The 19,400-nt window shown below is 45.0% G+C and overlaps 1 protein-coding gene across 3 annotated transcripts in view; it reads left to right on the top strand.

Moving 5' to 3' along the window:
• The window catches only part of LOC105277503 (tensin-1), a 43,612-nt gene that overhangs the window by 16,026 nt on the left and 8,186 nt on the right, over nt 1–19,400 (top strand). For 2 of the 3 annotated variants that reach the window (XM_020031049.2, XM_026968198.1), the window contains exon 3: nt 6,879–7,025. In XM_020031049.2, coding sequence (XP_019886608.1) covers nt 6,888–7,025 — 138 coding nt within the window. In that variant the 5' untranslated portion in view covers nt 6,879–6,887. Of the gene's footprint in view, nt 1–6,878; nt 7,026–11,308; nt 11,531–19,400 lie in introns of those variants that run through there. The other variant, XM_026968197.1, reaches the window with a different exon arrangement.

The raw sequence follows: 19,400 nt of genomic DNA, 5'->3' as shown, positions 1-19,400 counted from the left end.
GTTACTCTCGCGGGAAAGAATACTTCGCGTTTGTATGCGGTCGTCGTTAGAGAAAACCAGCTTGCCGCTGCCTGCGGCATCTTCCAAGACGGAGCTTCATCCTCTGGAGTTCTGCGCGAAAAGTTTGCCCTTTTTTGCAGCGGACACGACTGCACTAACCCTCTATTGCGTCACGTTACCTTCAGGCACCAGAATGCAAAAAGTAAAATTCTCTCTCACTCTTTCGCTCTTTTTCTCTCTTTCTAGTTTCAATAATTATTACAGTTATTACTTTAAAAGCGTCAAGTCTATGTCAAACTTGTAACAAAAATATAAACATTTTTTTCATGAGTTAAAACAATGTTATGAGAAATATAATTAGCGATTGACTGGAAAGACGTGGATAACAGAAAAATTGCTTGCACACGCGTCACGTGCCAACGGTTCAAAAACATAAGGAAATCTTCGCGAGGGTCCTTGTTAAGAGGAGTTAAAAGGGCGTGCGATGAAAAGAGAGAGGCAGTCTTCTAGGGGATGGTAAGAAAGATGGAAGTTGAACCGCAATGCGAGAAGCCTAATTTTCCGCGTTCTTGAGCGCCGAGTTCGATAATCCTCGTAATACTTTGTATATCCTCCCTTTCAGACCAACCTTGGGGTGCCAATCTTTTAACGCTAAACTCAGCCAACCCCGTATCCCTCCGAGCGAATCACTCTCGCTATAGTCCCTGGAATTTCCGTATGAAATTATGAGCGATCGAGTGAGCGGAATAATTAAATAATTCAATTAAGTCTAAGGTGTGCCAGCTCATAACGTCTCAAAGTGGAAAATTCATTACGATCATGCGAGACACCTCAATCATTCATTTTAATGATTTTCAAGCTGCGTAACGTAAGATGCAGGTATAAGAAATAAACAACGATACAAACGCAATGGATCATTCTATATCAAACTTTCAGTGACATCTTGTCTTAATTCGAGGATTAACTCGAAAACATCTAGACTCCTTCGCCGGATATAAAACGTCGCGTCGCGAGGGAGGACGGAACGAGAGTAATTTCGTCGCTGCTCGTCTTTTATTATTTTCCGGACTTTAATTGGGAACGCGTAATCCTTATCGCATCCCTGCCAGTAATATTTCGAAGTTGGCTCGGCGCGCGCCAACCACCCTCGCGCAATCCGTGCTCGCCGCGTGTTCACCAACTGTACAGAACATATCGATCCTTCGAATTAGTGTTTTATTCCAAGAGCTTCTCCTAAGCTCCCGCTTTAATTTTCTACCTGAAAAATTCCTTACTTCCTATCCTCCCCCCTAACCCCAATCTTCGGTAAGCGCCTCTTAAAAAAAGCCTCGTGGAACATTTATCGTAGATGAGAATGGTAGATGAGAAAGGAAACGTTGATCTTCTTCCCAAAATTTCAACTCGCTATCATTACAGTTTTTATATCATTCCTGATGTCCAAATTATCTGTAATCTAAATTGGCTGAAACTTTTAATTACTCCGCAGAACAAGTATTATATAATTCACAAGATTGCATCATTGGCAGCACGAATCGAGCCTTCTGATCACGATCTGAAATGCGTTTATAACGATATTCGCACGTTTCTCGAGAGACATCCAGTACGCGTCTAACAATGATAAAGCGACATTCGAAGTACCACATTCGGCAGGCGAGTAATTGCTGATTTTCATGTTACGAGTTGTAACATACGAGGAAACTTTCCGCAGACTATGCACGTGACTGCATGAGATGTTTAAAAGCAGCGTGGAAACTTGGAAAGTTTTTAGATCATATACGATGTCGAATTTTGCACTACGTATATGGATCACTCGAGACCGATCTTGTCCAATAAAAATGATAATTAAAATGCTTCAACTTCGTAACTGTCTCCCTGTTGCCGAATTTATCTATCGTATCGTGTGTCTGACGTTGAGCGTATCTCTTCACGCTTCAGCTGTCGTTGCACAAAATAGCGATTATCCTAAAATCACTCATGCACCGCGGGAAATCCGTTGGCGCGATCGTGCGTATGATTCGTCAGAAAAATCGACAGCCCGTGAAAACCACCTTGGTTCTCCTTTGACGGTCCTCCAGTGAGGGAGGAAGAGGCGTGTGTCACGTTGCGTGTGCCTGGGATGAACATTGAATTACAGCAAAAGATGTCAATGAAACGCGCGCGGAGAGATTCGGTGGTTGCTGACTAAACGCGCGATGATCACGAACGGACGCCGATCTTCGCGCACGCGAGGGAGGAAATCGAGGGGGTAGCTGATAACGCGCCACCGGTGTGGACCCGCGCCGCGATCGCGAGGCTCCTGTATTTACCCTCCATCTGCGGATTTACTCGTGCATACATGAAACAGCACTCCATGACGATGATACGCATCTCTCCCGCATCTCTCGCCCACCCACATCGAGCGAATACGTCCGTTCCAGCGGCGCGCCGCACCAAGAAGTCCCGGCCGCCTCTAACGATCCTCCATCCCTTTAGCCCCATTAAACCCTTTGCCACACGGAGCGTTAAAAAATTCCTATACGAACCTGCACCCCCGAAGTGCACGCTCCCGTGATTTCGCGACAGTCGAGCGGCAGTAAGTGAACCAATTACTCCGCCTTCGCGCGTGTCTTCCCAACATCGCCTCGTTTTAGATTACGCGACGTCGATTTGCGAACTTCAGTTTAACGAAACGCTCATTTCGGTAATACGGCACTGTAAACAACCCGCTCCTGTTTGCGAACGATTTTTACGCGTGGATTATCAGTGCGGGATTCATCCAAGATAAATTTGCTTGCGTGGCGATTGTATTTTCTCCGCGTAGCTCGCAGTTGTTACCGCGGAATAAAATCACGTGCTGCCAGTAAAGTAAACTGGAGAATAAATCGAATCGATTACGAGAACGCGCACATGGCCATGGAAGATCAACGACGAGCGGCTCGTGTAATTTTTACATTCCTGCATTCGCCACGATCGCAGGATATGTTTATCCTTTACCTGCGAATTTACTCGTGCATACACGAAACAGCACTCACGCTGCAGCATGTATATATCCCTTTTGCATGCTCGCCCCTCTTCCCTCGCTCCACCGATGATACCCGCACAGAATGCCCTTCCTCAATATTCGTCATAAAACTGACAACACGTCGCTCACTACCACGAGCAAATTTTCCGTTTGTGTTTAACGATCGGAGTAAGGTAATGGCAGCAAAAATAAGTTTAGTTTCTTTGTCTTTCCGCGCGAGATGAGCATTCTTATGAAGTAAAATTAATACACGAATCAGATCATCAATTTTTCCAGCTTTGATTGCAATTGCGCACTCACGTGCAACCCCGATATCCTATTTGGCAGAAAAGGTTGAAGGCTACGTGAAACTCCAAGAGCCGTAAAATTTTTTACTGCAGCTTAACCGAACCCTGTTTTAAAATTTTTACTGGTATCGAACTCAAAACCGAATCCTTTAAACATTTACGGGTTCCCCATCTGTGATACGGTTACGGCTGAAAAATGTATTCGGTACCGTCTGTGGCGAACCTTACTATTTATAAGCGACGATATCCTAAGATGAGACTTCCGCAATTTAACACGTGCTTATCCGCATTGAATCTGCATGCGGAGGAAAAAGAATTCCGCAACGAAAGTAGGACAATGCGGCGGTAAAACTTTGCTTCAGACGTAGCAAATGACAAACAGGTTTTTATTTTTATTTTTCAATCTGCGTTACTAAAAGACGAAGAACGGACGATTCTTCAGCACACTCATTCGACGTTTTCATAAATAAAACTTGGCTTCAAAGCGGACATGAGTCTTTCGGTGCGGAACATATTTTTACGTTCGCAATCGGATTTCACGATTCGCTGGTAATTTCCCGTCCCTGAGTATTCTCAAGGCAGGACAATAGATCGCATGTTGCAGATTCAAGTAACCGGCGCAAAGTAGCGATGTATCCCATTGCAGGGGCGACAAAGCGAAGACGAGATCGGAAAACGACGTTTATCAACGTCCTCCCATGAAACATGACAACCTCGACGAAATTCTCCCGGGAATGTCGTTTATCGTCAAAAGCGATTGATATTACACATAGTTGCCCCCGAAATAGTTATTCACTTTATAACAGTCCACTTTCGCGTTAGGATGCAACCCTCTAACAACTGTAACAACTTTACTACGCAACTATGTCCAGTGCGGATGTCCAGTACCGACTTCGTAAGTTATTTCGTGTAACGTACCTCAACCGAATTGTTAACGAATGAAATTTTAATTCTTGAACGGAGACTTGAATCGACAAGTAAGAAATAATATGGACTTTAATGTTTAATCTTCAGTGGACTGATCAACAAATTAGCGATTAATTTGTATCACGATGATAAAATAGAATAATCTGCAGAAGTCTTTTACATTGTAATTATGGTTGAACAACAGTTATAAGAGGACCGATCCAAGCAATACTCATCCAAGAGACGTAAGTAAAAATGGCCTTTTACACCGCGGAATCATTTATATCTCTCTCACGTAGACGTTTGCTATTTGGAGTAAATGCAGGCATCATGAAAAATTCAGCATGAAACTTGATAGAATCGCGGAGTATCCTTGCCGGAAAATTTGCTCCTACGGAACGATCATCTTTTCAATCACCATTCTGCTCGTCCGCATGCTCTTACCATGCTTCCTACTACGAGGGACGAATTTAAGTGAATACATCATCTTGAAAGCTTGAAGATGAAATCGCGTTTCTCTTTGAGATTGAGGAGTCGAGTGCAATAACAGCAGCAAGACGGAAATATTGCTTTGAGGAAGTAACTTGAAAATTTCATGAATAAACGGTTTTCAACGCAATTTGAGTATAAGTTGTAGCACGAATGGCAGACTTGCAAGTTTACTGCAATTTGCAATAATTTCAACGATGTATCTCATTAAATTAATTCTGAGGTTTCCAATTTTGCTCATATTGCAACAACCTGAACAATCCAATACAAGAAAATAATAACGGAAACGATAATGTAGAAATGTATGGCTTTCCCAGCATGAAGATCAGTTTTCATGCAGCTCGAAGAAACTCCATCAGTATCACGTTTATGGTATGCGCAAGAGCATGGTATCGCGACACAATAGGCAGATAAATATTAATAGAACGTACGAGCGGGAACAGTAAACACGGTTGACGTAATTCTACGATACTGAGTAATAAAATATCGGCACAAAGTGTCGCCGCGAGGATATAAAACTCTCGGCTGAAATATTGGCGAAATCTCTGGGAAACCGACGAGGAAACGAAGATTCCGCTCGCCGGATGCATTTTATTCGCACTGGCTACCGAATTTATAGGCAGCTTTAAAAATTTACGCCCCATAACAAGAACGGCGTTTAAATTCGACGAATGCAACTGTGACGGTGACGCACCCTATTTTATATTAACTGCTACTTCACCACTGAGAAATGCACCGACTATATGTTCATTGTAAAACCGTATGAAAGAGTTATTAGTTAGAAATTTGTAAAAATTTCTTTCTCTTAATTCTTATCTCAGGTAAACGATTTTCTATCGTAATTTTTTCGAACTTTTTCAAAAATTACGATCGAAGTCGATTAAGATGAAATCAAATGATCACATTCGCGTGAAAACTCACAGTTCACTCGTCGAATCTCTACGTGAATGAAGCCTGTTGCGTCAGTAAATCATTAAAAGTTTCAGAACGAAACTTGAAGCCAAAGGCGTCGGAAGTTTCTTGAGTGGCCAATAATTGGGAACTATTCGTTCTCTTTGCCTCTCACCGCTCTTTGGCTCTCGACCGAGCCATCACCCAACAGATACGAAAAATACTACAAGGCACTTGAATTGATTTTCTTGTTATTATCGTCACGCTCTTCAATAACTCTTTGAAAATTGAATTAATGTTAAGATATAGCAGGAGAATAGCATACTGACAATAAGTAATAAGTAAAAATGAAAATAAAACGAAATAAAGCGATGTATTGTACCAAATCATATTTCTAGCGAAATTTCAGTGCAAATGACCCTTATTCGCATACCGAGTAATTATCTCATCGTGCAACCTCTCAGATTGAACTTGCGTGATATTTGCTACGGTCGTGCTAACGAGCCGTGATACATGTAAGTGATATTTATGGCGATATCCTGCTTAATGAGGATGCTAGTGTTCTCTTACACAGGACTTAACACAATACGCGTGCAGCAGCGTACACGTTTCATGAATTGATTCAAATCACTCAACAGGATGAGAGCAGTAATAAAACGCTCGTAAATCATTTTTGTTTATGTCCAACGCAAACCTCGTCGTCGGAAATAATTCGGACATTGTCAGTCAGAATCACTGAAATGAATTATTATAATTTTCATTCTCGCAATAAATAGTTCAAAATTACAAATTGAAAATATAAATTCGTGGCACTAAACCAATGCAAAATATTGTACTATTATTATTTGTAGTGATGTTTGAATGAATTTTCCGACAAAAGCTACCGCCACGGCATATGCGAAGAGTTTGGTGGTGTTCTTTTACTTTCTGTTACTAAGCAACCACTCGGATATAAAATGTGAGAATGCCTCAGTCAGTTTCCTGACGACTCCTGAGCGAGTAATTAGTTAAACGTGAGAATACATTCCGGAAATAAATATTGAATCCGTTTGGTTTTATTCTTGAATTTTATACCAAATTCCTGACATATTTGAATATTATATTCAATGTGAATATTGACGAACTATCATTTTGATCACTAAATATTATTCATAATGTAACAGAGAACAAGAGAAATAGAAAGAGAAAAGAAAAAAAGAACCATCATATCAAGTAAATTGTATTTACAACAATTTTAGATAGATTTCATATTGAAACGATTCGGTAAGCAAATCTTGAAGATTTATACTTTCTTTCTGTTGCAGTGCGTGCAAATGGCGCACGCGTTAAGACGCATCTCTTATGCGACTTGTGAGCCGCAACACGCCCAATTCAGCTTTTTGGCGCGAGAACCCAGGGCCCATTTCAGCCTACAGTACTGTCATTCCTTTATCACCGAGTCTGCAGAACAGGTCAGTAAAACTTTCTCTTTAAATAAGTCTTTCTTTCGGCGCACACAATACGGGAAAGATTGCGACATTCGAAGAATGCATTCAAAAGAGGGAAGTCCACTGTTCAACATAGATTCAATTCTGAAACGATAAAAAAATTAAACATGTAGGAACGAGCGATAAGAGCCACTTCACACGTGTAAAACGAGGTATGTGTTTACACGAAAAAATGAAAACGTGTATAAAGAAAGTGATATTTACCCTCATCTTGCACTTTTTGCTAACGTTCAAAATTTTACGTAATCGAGCTAATATAAATCGCCGGAAGTAAGCCGCGAGATTTGGCCGGGAGGTACTGTACGTGACAGGTCGCCCCTTGCTGCTGGACAAACCGCGTGCGTCTCAAGTGGAAACTAGAAACTGTCTCGGCGTTTAAAGCCGATGGATTACTTCCTTTGCCCTCGACAATTCTTCCGGCCGTTTAGAGTCGCGCCGCATTAACGGGGAAACGTTTAAAGTTACACGAGAATCTTACGTTAATTACAATCCGAAATGCTTCTGGGTAAATTAACGTGTCCGTTTTGGTGACACTATTCTCGCAAAAGAAGATAAATTCTTGTAAAACGTAGAGCAATGAATTTTTCTCTAACTATGACATACTAGCGTCATTTGTAAATTCATATTTATTCGTAAAGAATTTTGTCTATCTTAATTTTAAATTAAAAACTTGTTTTTAATTTATCAAGCCAATCGCAGAATTTTATTCGCATCACGCTATTATCCTCACTGCATCTAGTCGCTTTATCGAAAATCCTAACAATCGGACGCGTAAAGCGTCCGAAGAAAGAACGTGTCTCTATGCTGGGACCAGCGAGTGCACGGAAAATATCGTCGTACGTCGATACACCGACGACTACCGTGAATCCCTGGATCTAAAAGCCTCTTCCTGTTGTCTGGAAGATAACATCGCTCCGGGCATCCAGGTCCGTCGGCGATATCAGAAAGGATAGAGCTGTAAGTTGGCGGAGACTCAGTGGGTTGAGAATAGCAGACTTTGCACTTGGAACTTTGCACTCTGCTATTGCCTTGACATTTAGTCAACCCTAATGGCGCACTCTTCGGATTAAACTTTAAATACCTTCTGCCGAATTAAGAACATCATCGTTCCTGAAAGTCTTGGATCAAGTAAGCCTACTTCAGTAGCGTGGATGAAGATTGAGAGAATGGACAAAGAGAGACTAGAGTCTCTTAGCGCCGGATATTCAAAGGTTTTTGCGCTTATTGAAGCGGTTTACATCGCACTTCAATTTTCACGGTCTTTGTCCAGCGATTTGTCATTATACGGATTTAAGAACTAGGGATATGTAGAAAATACGCAATTAAATTAAATCTTTTAAAATAGAGGTAGAAAGAACATACGAAAATTGAATTTTCATGTGATGTAATACTTCTGCAAGAAAGCTGTGCATTGTATACTCTAATAACTGAATACTGTCTGTATCTTTTATTAAAGTTCCATGCTGCGAAAATTTTCTTTCCTCCGTTACTACTTTAAAGAACGAAATTAAACCTGAAAAAGAAAAACGTTAAACTTTTTAATAACTTCTGAAATCTGAAATTATAAAGAAAATCTCTCATAATTTATACACACACACACACTTTCAGCTACTCCAATTTTTTTTTAATTTAATCATTTTTAACACAACATTGCACTTGCATTTTATTATTTTAAAGTCCGAAAGACGCGAAAATTAAAAAGTTTCAGTTAATATCGCAAATGCAATGTAATGGATACAACTACTGTCTCTCTTTCTCTTTCTCTTTCTATACTGTTTTAAGCGAACTCCTAACTTTAAACTGCATTTCTACGAGACCGTTTTTCCACGAGAAGTTTTTCCGGATTACGGTCCCGAAAACTCGCAAACTCGGGTGAGATCGCACTTCGCAGAGAACGTTCAAAACACTTCGGCCTGAAAGTTCGTCGGAGACCTCACGCCGAACTTAAAACACTGGCCTGCATTTGGGAAAGAAGAGTGAATGATACCTTCGTGGGCAATCGGCAATTTCGATTCGCTTCTTCACTGGAGCGTCTTACAATGTACCCTAAGTAGATACAGGTACCAGTGGTAGATACAGAGGATGTGCTGCGAACAAAGTACCTATACCCAGATACAGGTGCGGGTTGGGGAAAGCACCTATGCGCAGGTATCCCAAAATATACCCAGGTACTCCTAGGCATATTAAAAAAAAGGTATTCGCACTACACGTCACCGAATGCGGCATGGACCCGAGTCGGAGTCCGAGTTGATTCGCGACGATCGAGCGGCGCGGCGCGCCGCGTCGCGCTGACGGCAGGTCAAAGAACGCGAATCGCAAACTCATGCACTCCATGCGGCGGCCGCTGGCTCTCTCTCTCTCTCTCTCGCCCCCCCCCCCCTCTTTCTCGAGTGGCGTTCTCGATTGAGCCGGGAATAAAAAGAACAAGAAGCCACGGGAAAGACCGCGAGAGAGACAGAGGAACCAAGTGAGCGAGACGGAGCGCGCGAGCAGAAAGAACGAGAGAGACGGAGATGGAACAACGAGGGACAGCAACGGGCAGAGAGAGATGGCGAACGGGGACACGTGGTATTCAACAGCTGCCGTTGAACGTGTTCAATGCCGCGGTTGAAGCAAGAAAGCGGTCGGTCGGTCGGTCGCACCGCTCGGCTCCTCGCAGACCTCGCGCGGTGGGGATGAAACCGTGTGGGCCGGCCGGAGCGGTGGTGCTCTCGCTTCGTGTTCCTCATGGACTTCAGTCTCTCTCTATACGTACCGGGAGGTATTGCCATCGCCGAGCCGGCCAAGCACGACGGCACCCAGGCTGACGAATCCGCGTGCTCTTACCGTTCGAGAGATATCGGTGGCGGCGGCTGGACCGCCAACGCGCGCCAACACGAAGGGACCGGAAAACGGAAGTTGATGAAGTTCACCCCGGTAGCGCCTGTGCCGGTTGACAGCAGAAAGAACACGTTGCTGGCCATTCTTTGAACCGTTCGAACTTGTAAACGGTTCGCTGAGTTCCCGCTTCCGCGATGGTACAGCCCCGACTTGGTCGGCGAAGCAGTGAAAGGCACTGGTGACATTCGCGGACGCTTTGTAAAATAGTATAATGTGTGTACAATGTGGCCATTGAAAATATCCTAAATCTGGAAACCTAATCTGAAGCTAAGAAAAAAGAAACTTGACCCAAATATCGAGTCTCAGCAGAGACTAGAGAAAATAGAAGAAAAATCCAACAAAAGAATTGTTAACCATTGTTTAATTTGTTTTTTTAGTTTGATCATTCCATTCAGTAATTGGGGGGAAGTCGCTATAAATATACTCGGGTATCAGCCGGGATCCTCGTCGTGGTGTCGATAACGGAAATCCTCCTGCGGCGAGGTCCATCGGAAAACGCAGAGGAATACAGCGACTAGCGTAGTTGACAGACGACGAGTAAGAAGCGTGAAGCAGCTCGGTACTCGTTAACCGGTTTCCGCGGATCGGCATGCAGAGCGACACGTAGCGCGGACTACGCACGCCATCGAGTGGTACTCCCGATCCTTCATGCGTGCGCCGCACGTATATCCGGTAGGACTGGTCCCGCCGATCCGTGACATCGCAATCATCGCTCGCTAATAATACCGCCAGGGACTACTGACCACGAGGAGAAAATTCGCGATTGCGAGAGGTGCCAGCCAGCTGCGTGACGAGCTCTCGAAAACTTTCCAGAATGGATGTACCGCTGGTGGTACCGTGCTTCCGTCACGGCAAATACCAGCATCTCCAATCGCATTAGGTGTACGAGGATCGAGCGGTGCTCATGTGCGCTCCTCCGCCGCGAGATGCAAAGTGGAATTCCGTGATTTCGAGGGGCGCCTGGTCCACGATAGGGCGCCGGTACCGTCCATAGGAATATCCTCGAAGAAAGGCAGACGGAGTAAATACTTGAAGACGCCGGCACGCCGGTGCTTCGTGCATTAGAAAGTGCGCTTACGTGGTGTCGTGGTGGACGTGTGACCAGAAATGTGTGGAATATTGATGTTGGAGGTGCGAATGACCGACGTGAACCGACGTGAGACGGTGCAGTCCGTTCCAGGTGCAACAGTAATGCCGGATTGTTACGTTAGCATTAAAGTTATATAGTAGATGCCGATCAGCAGTGTTGGGCTTGGTGTGTGGTTGGTGTTCAGAGAGAAAGTACCTCCTCTTCACGTGTGAGTCCGGGGATCGTAGCGTAACCGCGAGGGTTCAGAAGGACGAGCAAGTACAACGGTCGCTGTGGCATGAGGAGGCTTGCACGCAGGCGCAACATCCTGGCCGCATTCTCTGCGATTATGGGACGCCTTGGTAAAGGCTCGCAGAGCGCAACAAGGCCCATTTTCAGGGTGCACTATCGCAAACTCGTCGACGAATATTCGCAGCAGGAACAGTTGAGGTTTATGCCCGCGCTGCCCGATTACATGTCGTACTGCTGCTGTCGATGCGGCCACACTCAGAAGCTCAAAGTAAGTTCCACGTAGCGCGATGAATAATGTGCGATCCGTATAATTTTAATTGCAGGAAGCAGCTTTTATGGTGTTACGTACAACGCAAGTCCCTAAGTAAATTGTTCGCGTATTCTGTCATTTCAATTTGCGATATTTTCACATCTTTCTCGTGACGCCGTCAGGAAGTCAGAATAAGAAGTTGGAATTTATGTCGAACGCCTGAATAATTTGCTTTCCGAACGTTGTTATTACCTATTTGGACGGAAAAATCGTAGTTTCCGTTACGGAAAGGCGGTAAATACCAGTTCCAAGTGGCCCAATATACATAATAAAACGATCTGGATATCATCCTGGCTTCGCACAGGCACAGACTCTACCTCTTACCATATTAACGGATCGCGATTAGGTCGTGGTACCGCAACATGACCCCGGAGACGCGGTCGGTGCAGCGGCGAAAAAAGAGGGAAGCGGTCCTCCTCTGTTTTACCAGCTTGAAACATGATCATTAGCAGCTAGTAAGAGTACAGCTCCTCAAACTGTTCGAGACTTCTTCAACGCGCTTCAAGCCAGCAGACGTGGTATCCAACAAACGTAAAAGGAAACGCGTAGTCCAAATAAGAATATTTGTGTTTCTGAATTCTTGCTGGCTGAAGCTGCCCTTTTATTCAGCCAGTCAAACTTTCTAATGTTTCCATTCGTCATGCTTGTCAAAGTCATCGTCTAATCCGCCAGTGGGACATTAATCTGTTTCTTCAATATCCGGGAAAGATCGGATAGATAGGTCCACGCGTTTGATACTCACATTCCAGGATCTGCTAAAAGAGAGCCATCGCGCCGGTAGATTGCTCACTGGAGTCCGAGAGAACGAGAGAGAAAGAGAGAGAAAGCCTAAGCCCGGTAATACTACTATCGTACCAGAAAGAAAAAGAGCTAACGAGAGAAGGGAGAGTGAAGGGGGATAAGCCGTGGGATCGGACGAACGCATTCCTCGGCTTCATATAGCTGCTTGTAGCGCGAGATGCCTCGCTGCTTCGTTGCTTGCCTCCTTACCGATGGAGTGTCTACATGGCACTGATATTTTAGCAACGAGATACAAACTCGTCACTATCCTCGCCGGAATTTATTAGCGTCGCAAACACGCGCAGCGTCTAATAGTCGTGGACGATCTTTTTCTTCGCTCCTGCGCTGTTAGAGCAGGAAATAAAAATCCATGCATGTTAACGGCGTAATTCTATTTGCATTAACGTGGCTGTGTAGCCAGTGCATATACGATAGTGTGCACCAGAGTGAATAGAGTACGAGCAGCACTTCTCGATTATCCCTTATTGTCATCAAACCGATACGAGCGTAAAGCTTTGAAGGCCCGCTTATGCGACAACTGCCGTTCCACCGCCGGTTCCTTTCGACTTTACAATGGGAAACCATAATTCGTGCCGACCCGCCATGTCGCGCGGACAAAGCGTGAAGCCCTTTGCAGCGAGATTCACAAAACGCCGCTCGAATCTGACGAGTTTCCAATGATCTCCCGGTCGAGTTCACATTCGTGAGGCTCATATATGCGCGCTGAATCCACGCACATGGTCCCCGTTCTGAATTCCTCGTCTCGGATGAACACAGCCGGGGAAACGAAGACATTTCCAGCGAGAAAAAGGGAGGACCGTGAAGAGGAACGGAGAGGAAACGAGCTGTGTTGCGCAAACGTTACGGAATTTCTCTCGACATCAATAGAGCACCTCGCACAAAAGGTAGCCCATAACGAGCGTAGACGCTGCGTAGAGGCTCCAGGTACAATATGAACTCTCGCATCGGGCATAAGTTATACATATATACGTGACGGAGTTTCTCAATAACACGTTAGTTCCCCGGTGAAGGACTTTGTAATGGCCTGATCATTGATTTTTCGTATTCGCTCAGATCGAGTGGCTCCTTTTTCTGGTTTTGTCAGCGTGACGACTCGAGGAGCAGATGTAACATCTTGACGTACCGGAGATTTCCTTTCTCAGCGCGGAACGATGATCATTTTTCTCGTGGAACTTGCCAATCGAATCGGACAATCTGGCACGATGACTTTCGAATGCGCAGGATGCGAGGACGTTGGTGACAGGCATTTTCAATGGCTGTATCTTGCTCGCGTGAATATGCGATTTCTGGCGGTGCTTATTATCGTAGGAACGCGGCGAGCGGTCGTGAAAAATCCGTGATGGTAGCGACTCGTTTTTCGCGAACACTCGACATATGCGACTATTTGTGTAATTTGCGATTTGAGATTTCCACGGTAATCCCGGCACGAAGATGGAAGAACGCCGTAAAGTGCCATTTTGCGATGACTAAGCCACCGTTGCGTTTCCTGCCGAGGATGACACCGTGCGAGATGCGATTTTCACGCGTTGCGTCTCCAATCGAATCGCACTGCGTCGTCCCTTGCATTGGACGCAGATGTCAACTACTTTTGACGTCCACAATGCTCGTCCCTTCTATATGCAGGATGCACTATTGCTACGCTTAGCTGTTTTATTCGACTTCCGGTTTTACCTTTTATTTTACTGCTGAAAGAACAGTCATGGTTATTCACGCGGAAATTTAGAGTTCCATGAGTGTCTCTCTTATGCGAATCGAATATAGCTGTTTCTGATAGTTGTTACAATATCTTTGTTATTATATCTTTCGTCCGATTTCTTTGGTAATGTACATAATCTAATTGACTTTTGTGCATTTAGACCTTTCAACTCATTATTAATGTCTCTTCAACGTATTTTATTTACAATATAGATATTATTTTGCTGCTATAATTCTACTAACAATATTGATGTTATTAAATATCTCTACACGTAAAATGTTCGTGTACATTAATATTTTATGAAAGTAAGATGTAATTGTGACGAGTTCTTTCGATGATATTGCCAAGAGGTGTGGTTGAAAATATTAAATCAGGAATGAATGAGCATTACGAGGAAGATAATATAATTTCACTCGACAAAAAGCCTATGCATTTCGCGCGCAGGAAGTGAATCAAAATCCGTACATCTTGAAATTGCCTTCTTCAGTGGAATACCAATATTACGTGGAAATAGCACTCTCCCGATGGATAATGGAAGTCTGATCGACTTACGCAACGGAGAACACACGGATTATTCCGTAATTTGTGCTGCGTAATGCGTATCGCGGATTAATACAATGTATAATGACTTAATCGATTCGGACCAAATCCACCCTATCCGAAATTAACATTGATGCCTACCGTATAATTAACAATTTGCGATATAATTTCCGGGCGCAAGAGACGTCGGAGATGCAAGATTTTAACACAATTGAAAAAGCAAAATTTAATCATGAAATACCTTTATTTGTAGGCAACACGTTACAGGAAAAAAATAGATACGTAAAAAGACGTATCTGTAATTACTTTATTTCTGTTTATATCCTGCGAATATCATTTCAGTGATTGATAATTGATTAACTGACTGATTTAATGACTCGGTATCAGGAGATAGCGGGCAAATTCTGGGAACGCACATTATCCTCCGTTCGCATTCAGATCATTGAGAATCACTGCTGGAATCGCGCGTTCGATAAGGAAGAAATTGGAGCAGCGAGAAGAAATTTGAAACGAAATGATCCCCTTCCACGCCTTCGCATGCATTCTCAAGGGTGCATTTCTGGAGGCACTGAAATAGATTTAATGACGAGGCTCAAGGGTACGCTGGCGAACTGTACGGGTCACAAAGTGGGCGTATTGTCCTACGATGATGCACGATTCACGCATTACTACATCTTTAGGCTCGCCGCTCATTGTCGAAGGCCCTTATACCATGAGCCATGTGGTCAACCGCGAGAGCAAAGCCAATGAAATCTACGTCGCTTATTTAAACCGCTGCCGCGACTCGATACGTCGGTTCCACGCTAATAATCCTTTAATAAGAATAAGTTGCGGACAATGGGGGATAAATGTTTCTTTTAAATTATTATGGACCATGGTTCTCTGTTAACGACCTGAAACTCCGTCTGAATATCCTTAATAAGAAATGCAAAATCCCCAAACAAGATTCAAGTGCCAAAAAAATCTATTTTTCTCAATTGATATTAATTTTGTAGATACATGTAAATCCGTCGTCGATGTCAGGAGCGTGAGAGAACGCGCGTCAAGTCGATGCGTACAGATGCTACTCAGTCGAAAATTTATTGCTACACCAATTTCATCTCAAAACTTGATCTGTTGCTTTATGGGACATAAGAGTTATGGGTGGATAATTCCCTGATCTGATTGCGCAACGAGGACCGAGTAGCCATATATCATATATTTTGGCATCATGTCTGTTAGATATGAAGCAGACGAAACGAGCAGCGGACTTCAGTCGTGGCGTTAATTGCTGATCAAAGAGCCAGATTGTGCAACGGTCGTGGCTCATCTGCGCTCCCGGGCCGATGCATCCCTCCGACTATATATTCGATCCAATCTTCGACCGATTTCACGTTACGCCGAACAAAGTACTCGCCACACGGTCAAACGATATTCCCGCGTTACACACCCACAGGATTGCGCAAGCATCCCGTGAATTTCTGGCTTCCTCGCAGCGGCCAAAAAGCGCGCAGCCAAATTATGCTTACTACCTATCTCTATCTATCACTCTTTGACGGTCTACTGATCAAATGAAAATTTCTCTCCATATCGGGTAAATAATTTCTTGACGCAGCTTAAACACAAAGATAAACGCTCGTTGCATCTTCATTACCCGGATGTGAATTCGTTCTCCTGAGATGAAGAAAACATTTTCATACAAATTCATTTTAATTCAAGTTTAGTAAATTCTGGCACTGATACGTCTGATCAAGACGTAATATTTATTTACTTGACGTACCGATTGGAAGACCAACTTGGGATTTCGAGCATCGGACATTCGAAACTACCGTACCCGTCATGAACAGAATTCCGTGACGCCGAAGGCGGAGTACTTATTCATGCGTTCTGACCTTGATTCGCCGATCGCGCAAGCCTGGTCTTGAATATGCGATCTGGTTTCTCTGCGCGGAGGCTTAGGAGTGACGGGGAATCAGTTAAGCTCTTGTTAACTTTGACTAACATTTCCGAGAGAATAACTGAGCGCCATAAGTCCGTAGGATTTGGCTCGGCGCTGTCATTCTCAACGGAGGCGCAACCGCGAGCTTGACAACGATCCACACAGATGAGAGCTGGTGGAAATTGCGAGCAAGCGGACGAAAAATGAGTAACGGGAAACGTGTGAGATGGGGAGACGGTAGGAATTAGAGTATCAACGTCAAGTGAACGTAATAACGTGGGACTATCGATGATGACGTCGATGGTCGTTGGTCGCGAGGCGATAGTATCGTGATAATCGCCTTGGTGATCGATTTGACCGTCGATGCAATAATGATGCACAATGGCAGTGCTCTTTAACACCGGTCCTTTAAAACTTTTCCTCTCCGGTCCGAGGTCGACGAGCGCCATCGAGGTAAACCAGAAACCGAGGCGAGGGAAATTCAGAAGTGTGACAAGGGCCGTCCCTACCAAACGCCATTATATTGCGAGTACCGGCTTGCGCCACGGGATGGTATTGGTAGACCGGGTACACCGGACGGGAAATCTAGAAGAGAGCTGTGGAGATATGGCCGTGACCGCGCGGAATGCCTGGAATGTAGCCCGTCACGCTGCACCGGCGCAAAGCCACGACGATCCATCGCCCTTTCGGTCCTCTGCTCCTCCATTCGGTTCTCGGTGTCCCTCGGTCTTTTTGCCGCAGCCACCGGCACGAATGGCGAGCCGAGGGCGAGCTTAACAGGGCGAATTAAATAGCTCTGCGAGGTCACGAATCTACTTTTTTTTTTAAATTTTTTCAACGCCTCGTCGAGCGATATCTGAATTGATTCCATTCTCCGATATGCCGATACGTCGCCTTGGATTTTTAATGGCGTGAAGTATAAAGCTGAGGGTAATTCAGGAAAATGTAGAGGACGTCAGATTAACACAATGCCGGGATGCGATCGATCGAATTTCCGATCCGATCGAACGGACCTCGAAACCCAAACGCGGTGAAGAGGGTCAGTGCCTGGCCGAGTCAACGTCCAGGACGGTGCCCAAAGCGGACAAGAAGAAAGAAGAGTCGCCGGTATGATGATTTCATCGCGTTTAAATTTCACCTCGGGGCGGGAATCTCAGGGCCGTATTTTCGATTGTCGGCCAGAGGGGTCGAAGTGGCGACTCTTGCGTCTTCCTGGCCTCCCCCGCGTCTCACCGGTTCCGCCCACAGCGACGATAAATTTGTCCCTATGACACGATCCTTCGGTCGATCGTGAGCAAGTAATCTCCACCCGCCGTAACGTTCTCTTTCACGTTTCCGTGGAACGTAGCGTTGATAGGAGGAACGTGTTTTTCGTCTCCGTAAATTGGCCCCGGCTTTTCCCACGTTGTGGAATGCGGCTGAGATACCACTGCAATCATCGCCCGATGACATCTTTCGCGCGTAAATGCACGCGTCCAACAGAGATAAGGGAATTAATCGAGAAGTTGATAGAACCCGAAAATGCATGACTTGCGATTTTGCATTAAGTTTTAAACGCAACGACTGTGGAGATGATCATGAAAGATGTATTTGCATCGAGATAGCGGAAGCAAAAGGGTACTCAAGAGAAAGAAACAGAGAATTGTGACATATTTATGCAAGAAAACTGCAACAACACATTTTACCATGCTACAGAAACACGCAAAATGACAAGTAAAAGCATAATATGTTGGAAGCGTTCAGGTACGGCGTTTTACGGCGTTGATATCAGCCAGTTTCTCGTTTATACGCGAAGGGAAACGCTTCTAAATATAGATACAAGTCCATTCTTCGTACTCTCGAATTGGCGTCCCGCATATATAAAAGCGACAATGAAAGAATTCATGACGCATAAGTAAATGGCGATTCGGAACATGCGGCGGAGCGGCGCAGGGGGATGCTCGGGCTCGACTTAGCGGATTGCGGAGCGGTCGTGCGGCCAGTCGCGCAATTATAGCCCAAGTCATTGCCTTGCAGCGCGCGCAAACGTAATTGAAATATCTCGTTCCTAGTGGAATCATTCGACCCGACCTCGGACCGCAAAACCATGAAATTATTCGAGCGACCGCTGCCGCCGAGCTTTAATCCAAAAGCTCGGCTGGCTGTCCGCCGTTGTCTTGCACGAGCGCGTATCATTAAAACGCATTACTCCCTCGCATTATGCCCCGATCTTCCAACCCCTTCTTTCGACATCTGAATCCATATCGATCGTCCTAAATGTCAATGTCCTCGTCGGGATAAGAAATAAGAGTTCCTCCGGCGGTGCTGCACAGCGCGGGGCGGCAGCTTGTAAATCAGCATTATCGGAAAATGCGGCGCTACGCGTTCGGCTTCGCGATCCTATCTCCGGTTTGCATTTTCGTCGCTCTCTCCAGCGGGTTTCCTCTCCGCTCGGAACGTATCGCTCGTGCCTTCGACGGGTGCGGAACTGAGGCCGAGATCTAGGAGGATTTCCGCATCGCTTGCAACAATGTCCTAACAATGTCGCGGGTATAGATATACACGGGCGAGTACCACCGGTGAAGAATGCGAGCTAGAATCCGAGATGCACGTACATACCCGACGACGCGAAACGATCGAGTATCTCCCTCGACGGAGGTCCCGCTTGCGCGCCACGTAATGTACGTATGTGCGTGTACGTGTGCATGTATATGTACGCTGTGAAAGGAAAAGTTAGAGACGGACGAGACGTTAATCGCCGCTATGGCTCTCCGGTCGTTTCTGCGCTCGCACAATGCTACCCTTAGACCCTTGGCCCCTCGTCGGGTCGACCGGTGTGCATTAATACGCACCGCGTCTCGTGGCTTTCACGCGAGCTTTCGGTAAAAGGGGAA

Source organism: Ooceraea biroi, chromosome 3 (assembly GCF_003672135.1).
Source record: "Ooceraea biroi isolate clonal line C1 chromosome 3, Obir_v5.4, whole genome shotgun sequence".
In the NCBI taxonomy this organism is placed as follows: Eukaryota; Metazoa; Arthropoda; class Insecta; order Hymenoptera; family Formicidae; genus Ooceraea; species Ooceraea biroi.
Note: the sequence above shows the minus strand (reverse complement) of the source record. Positions and strands in the feature narration are given on the sequence as shown.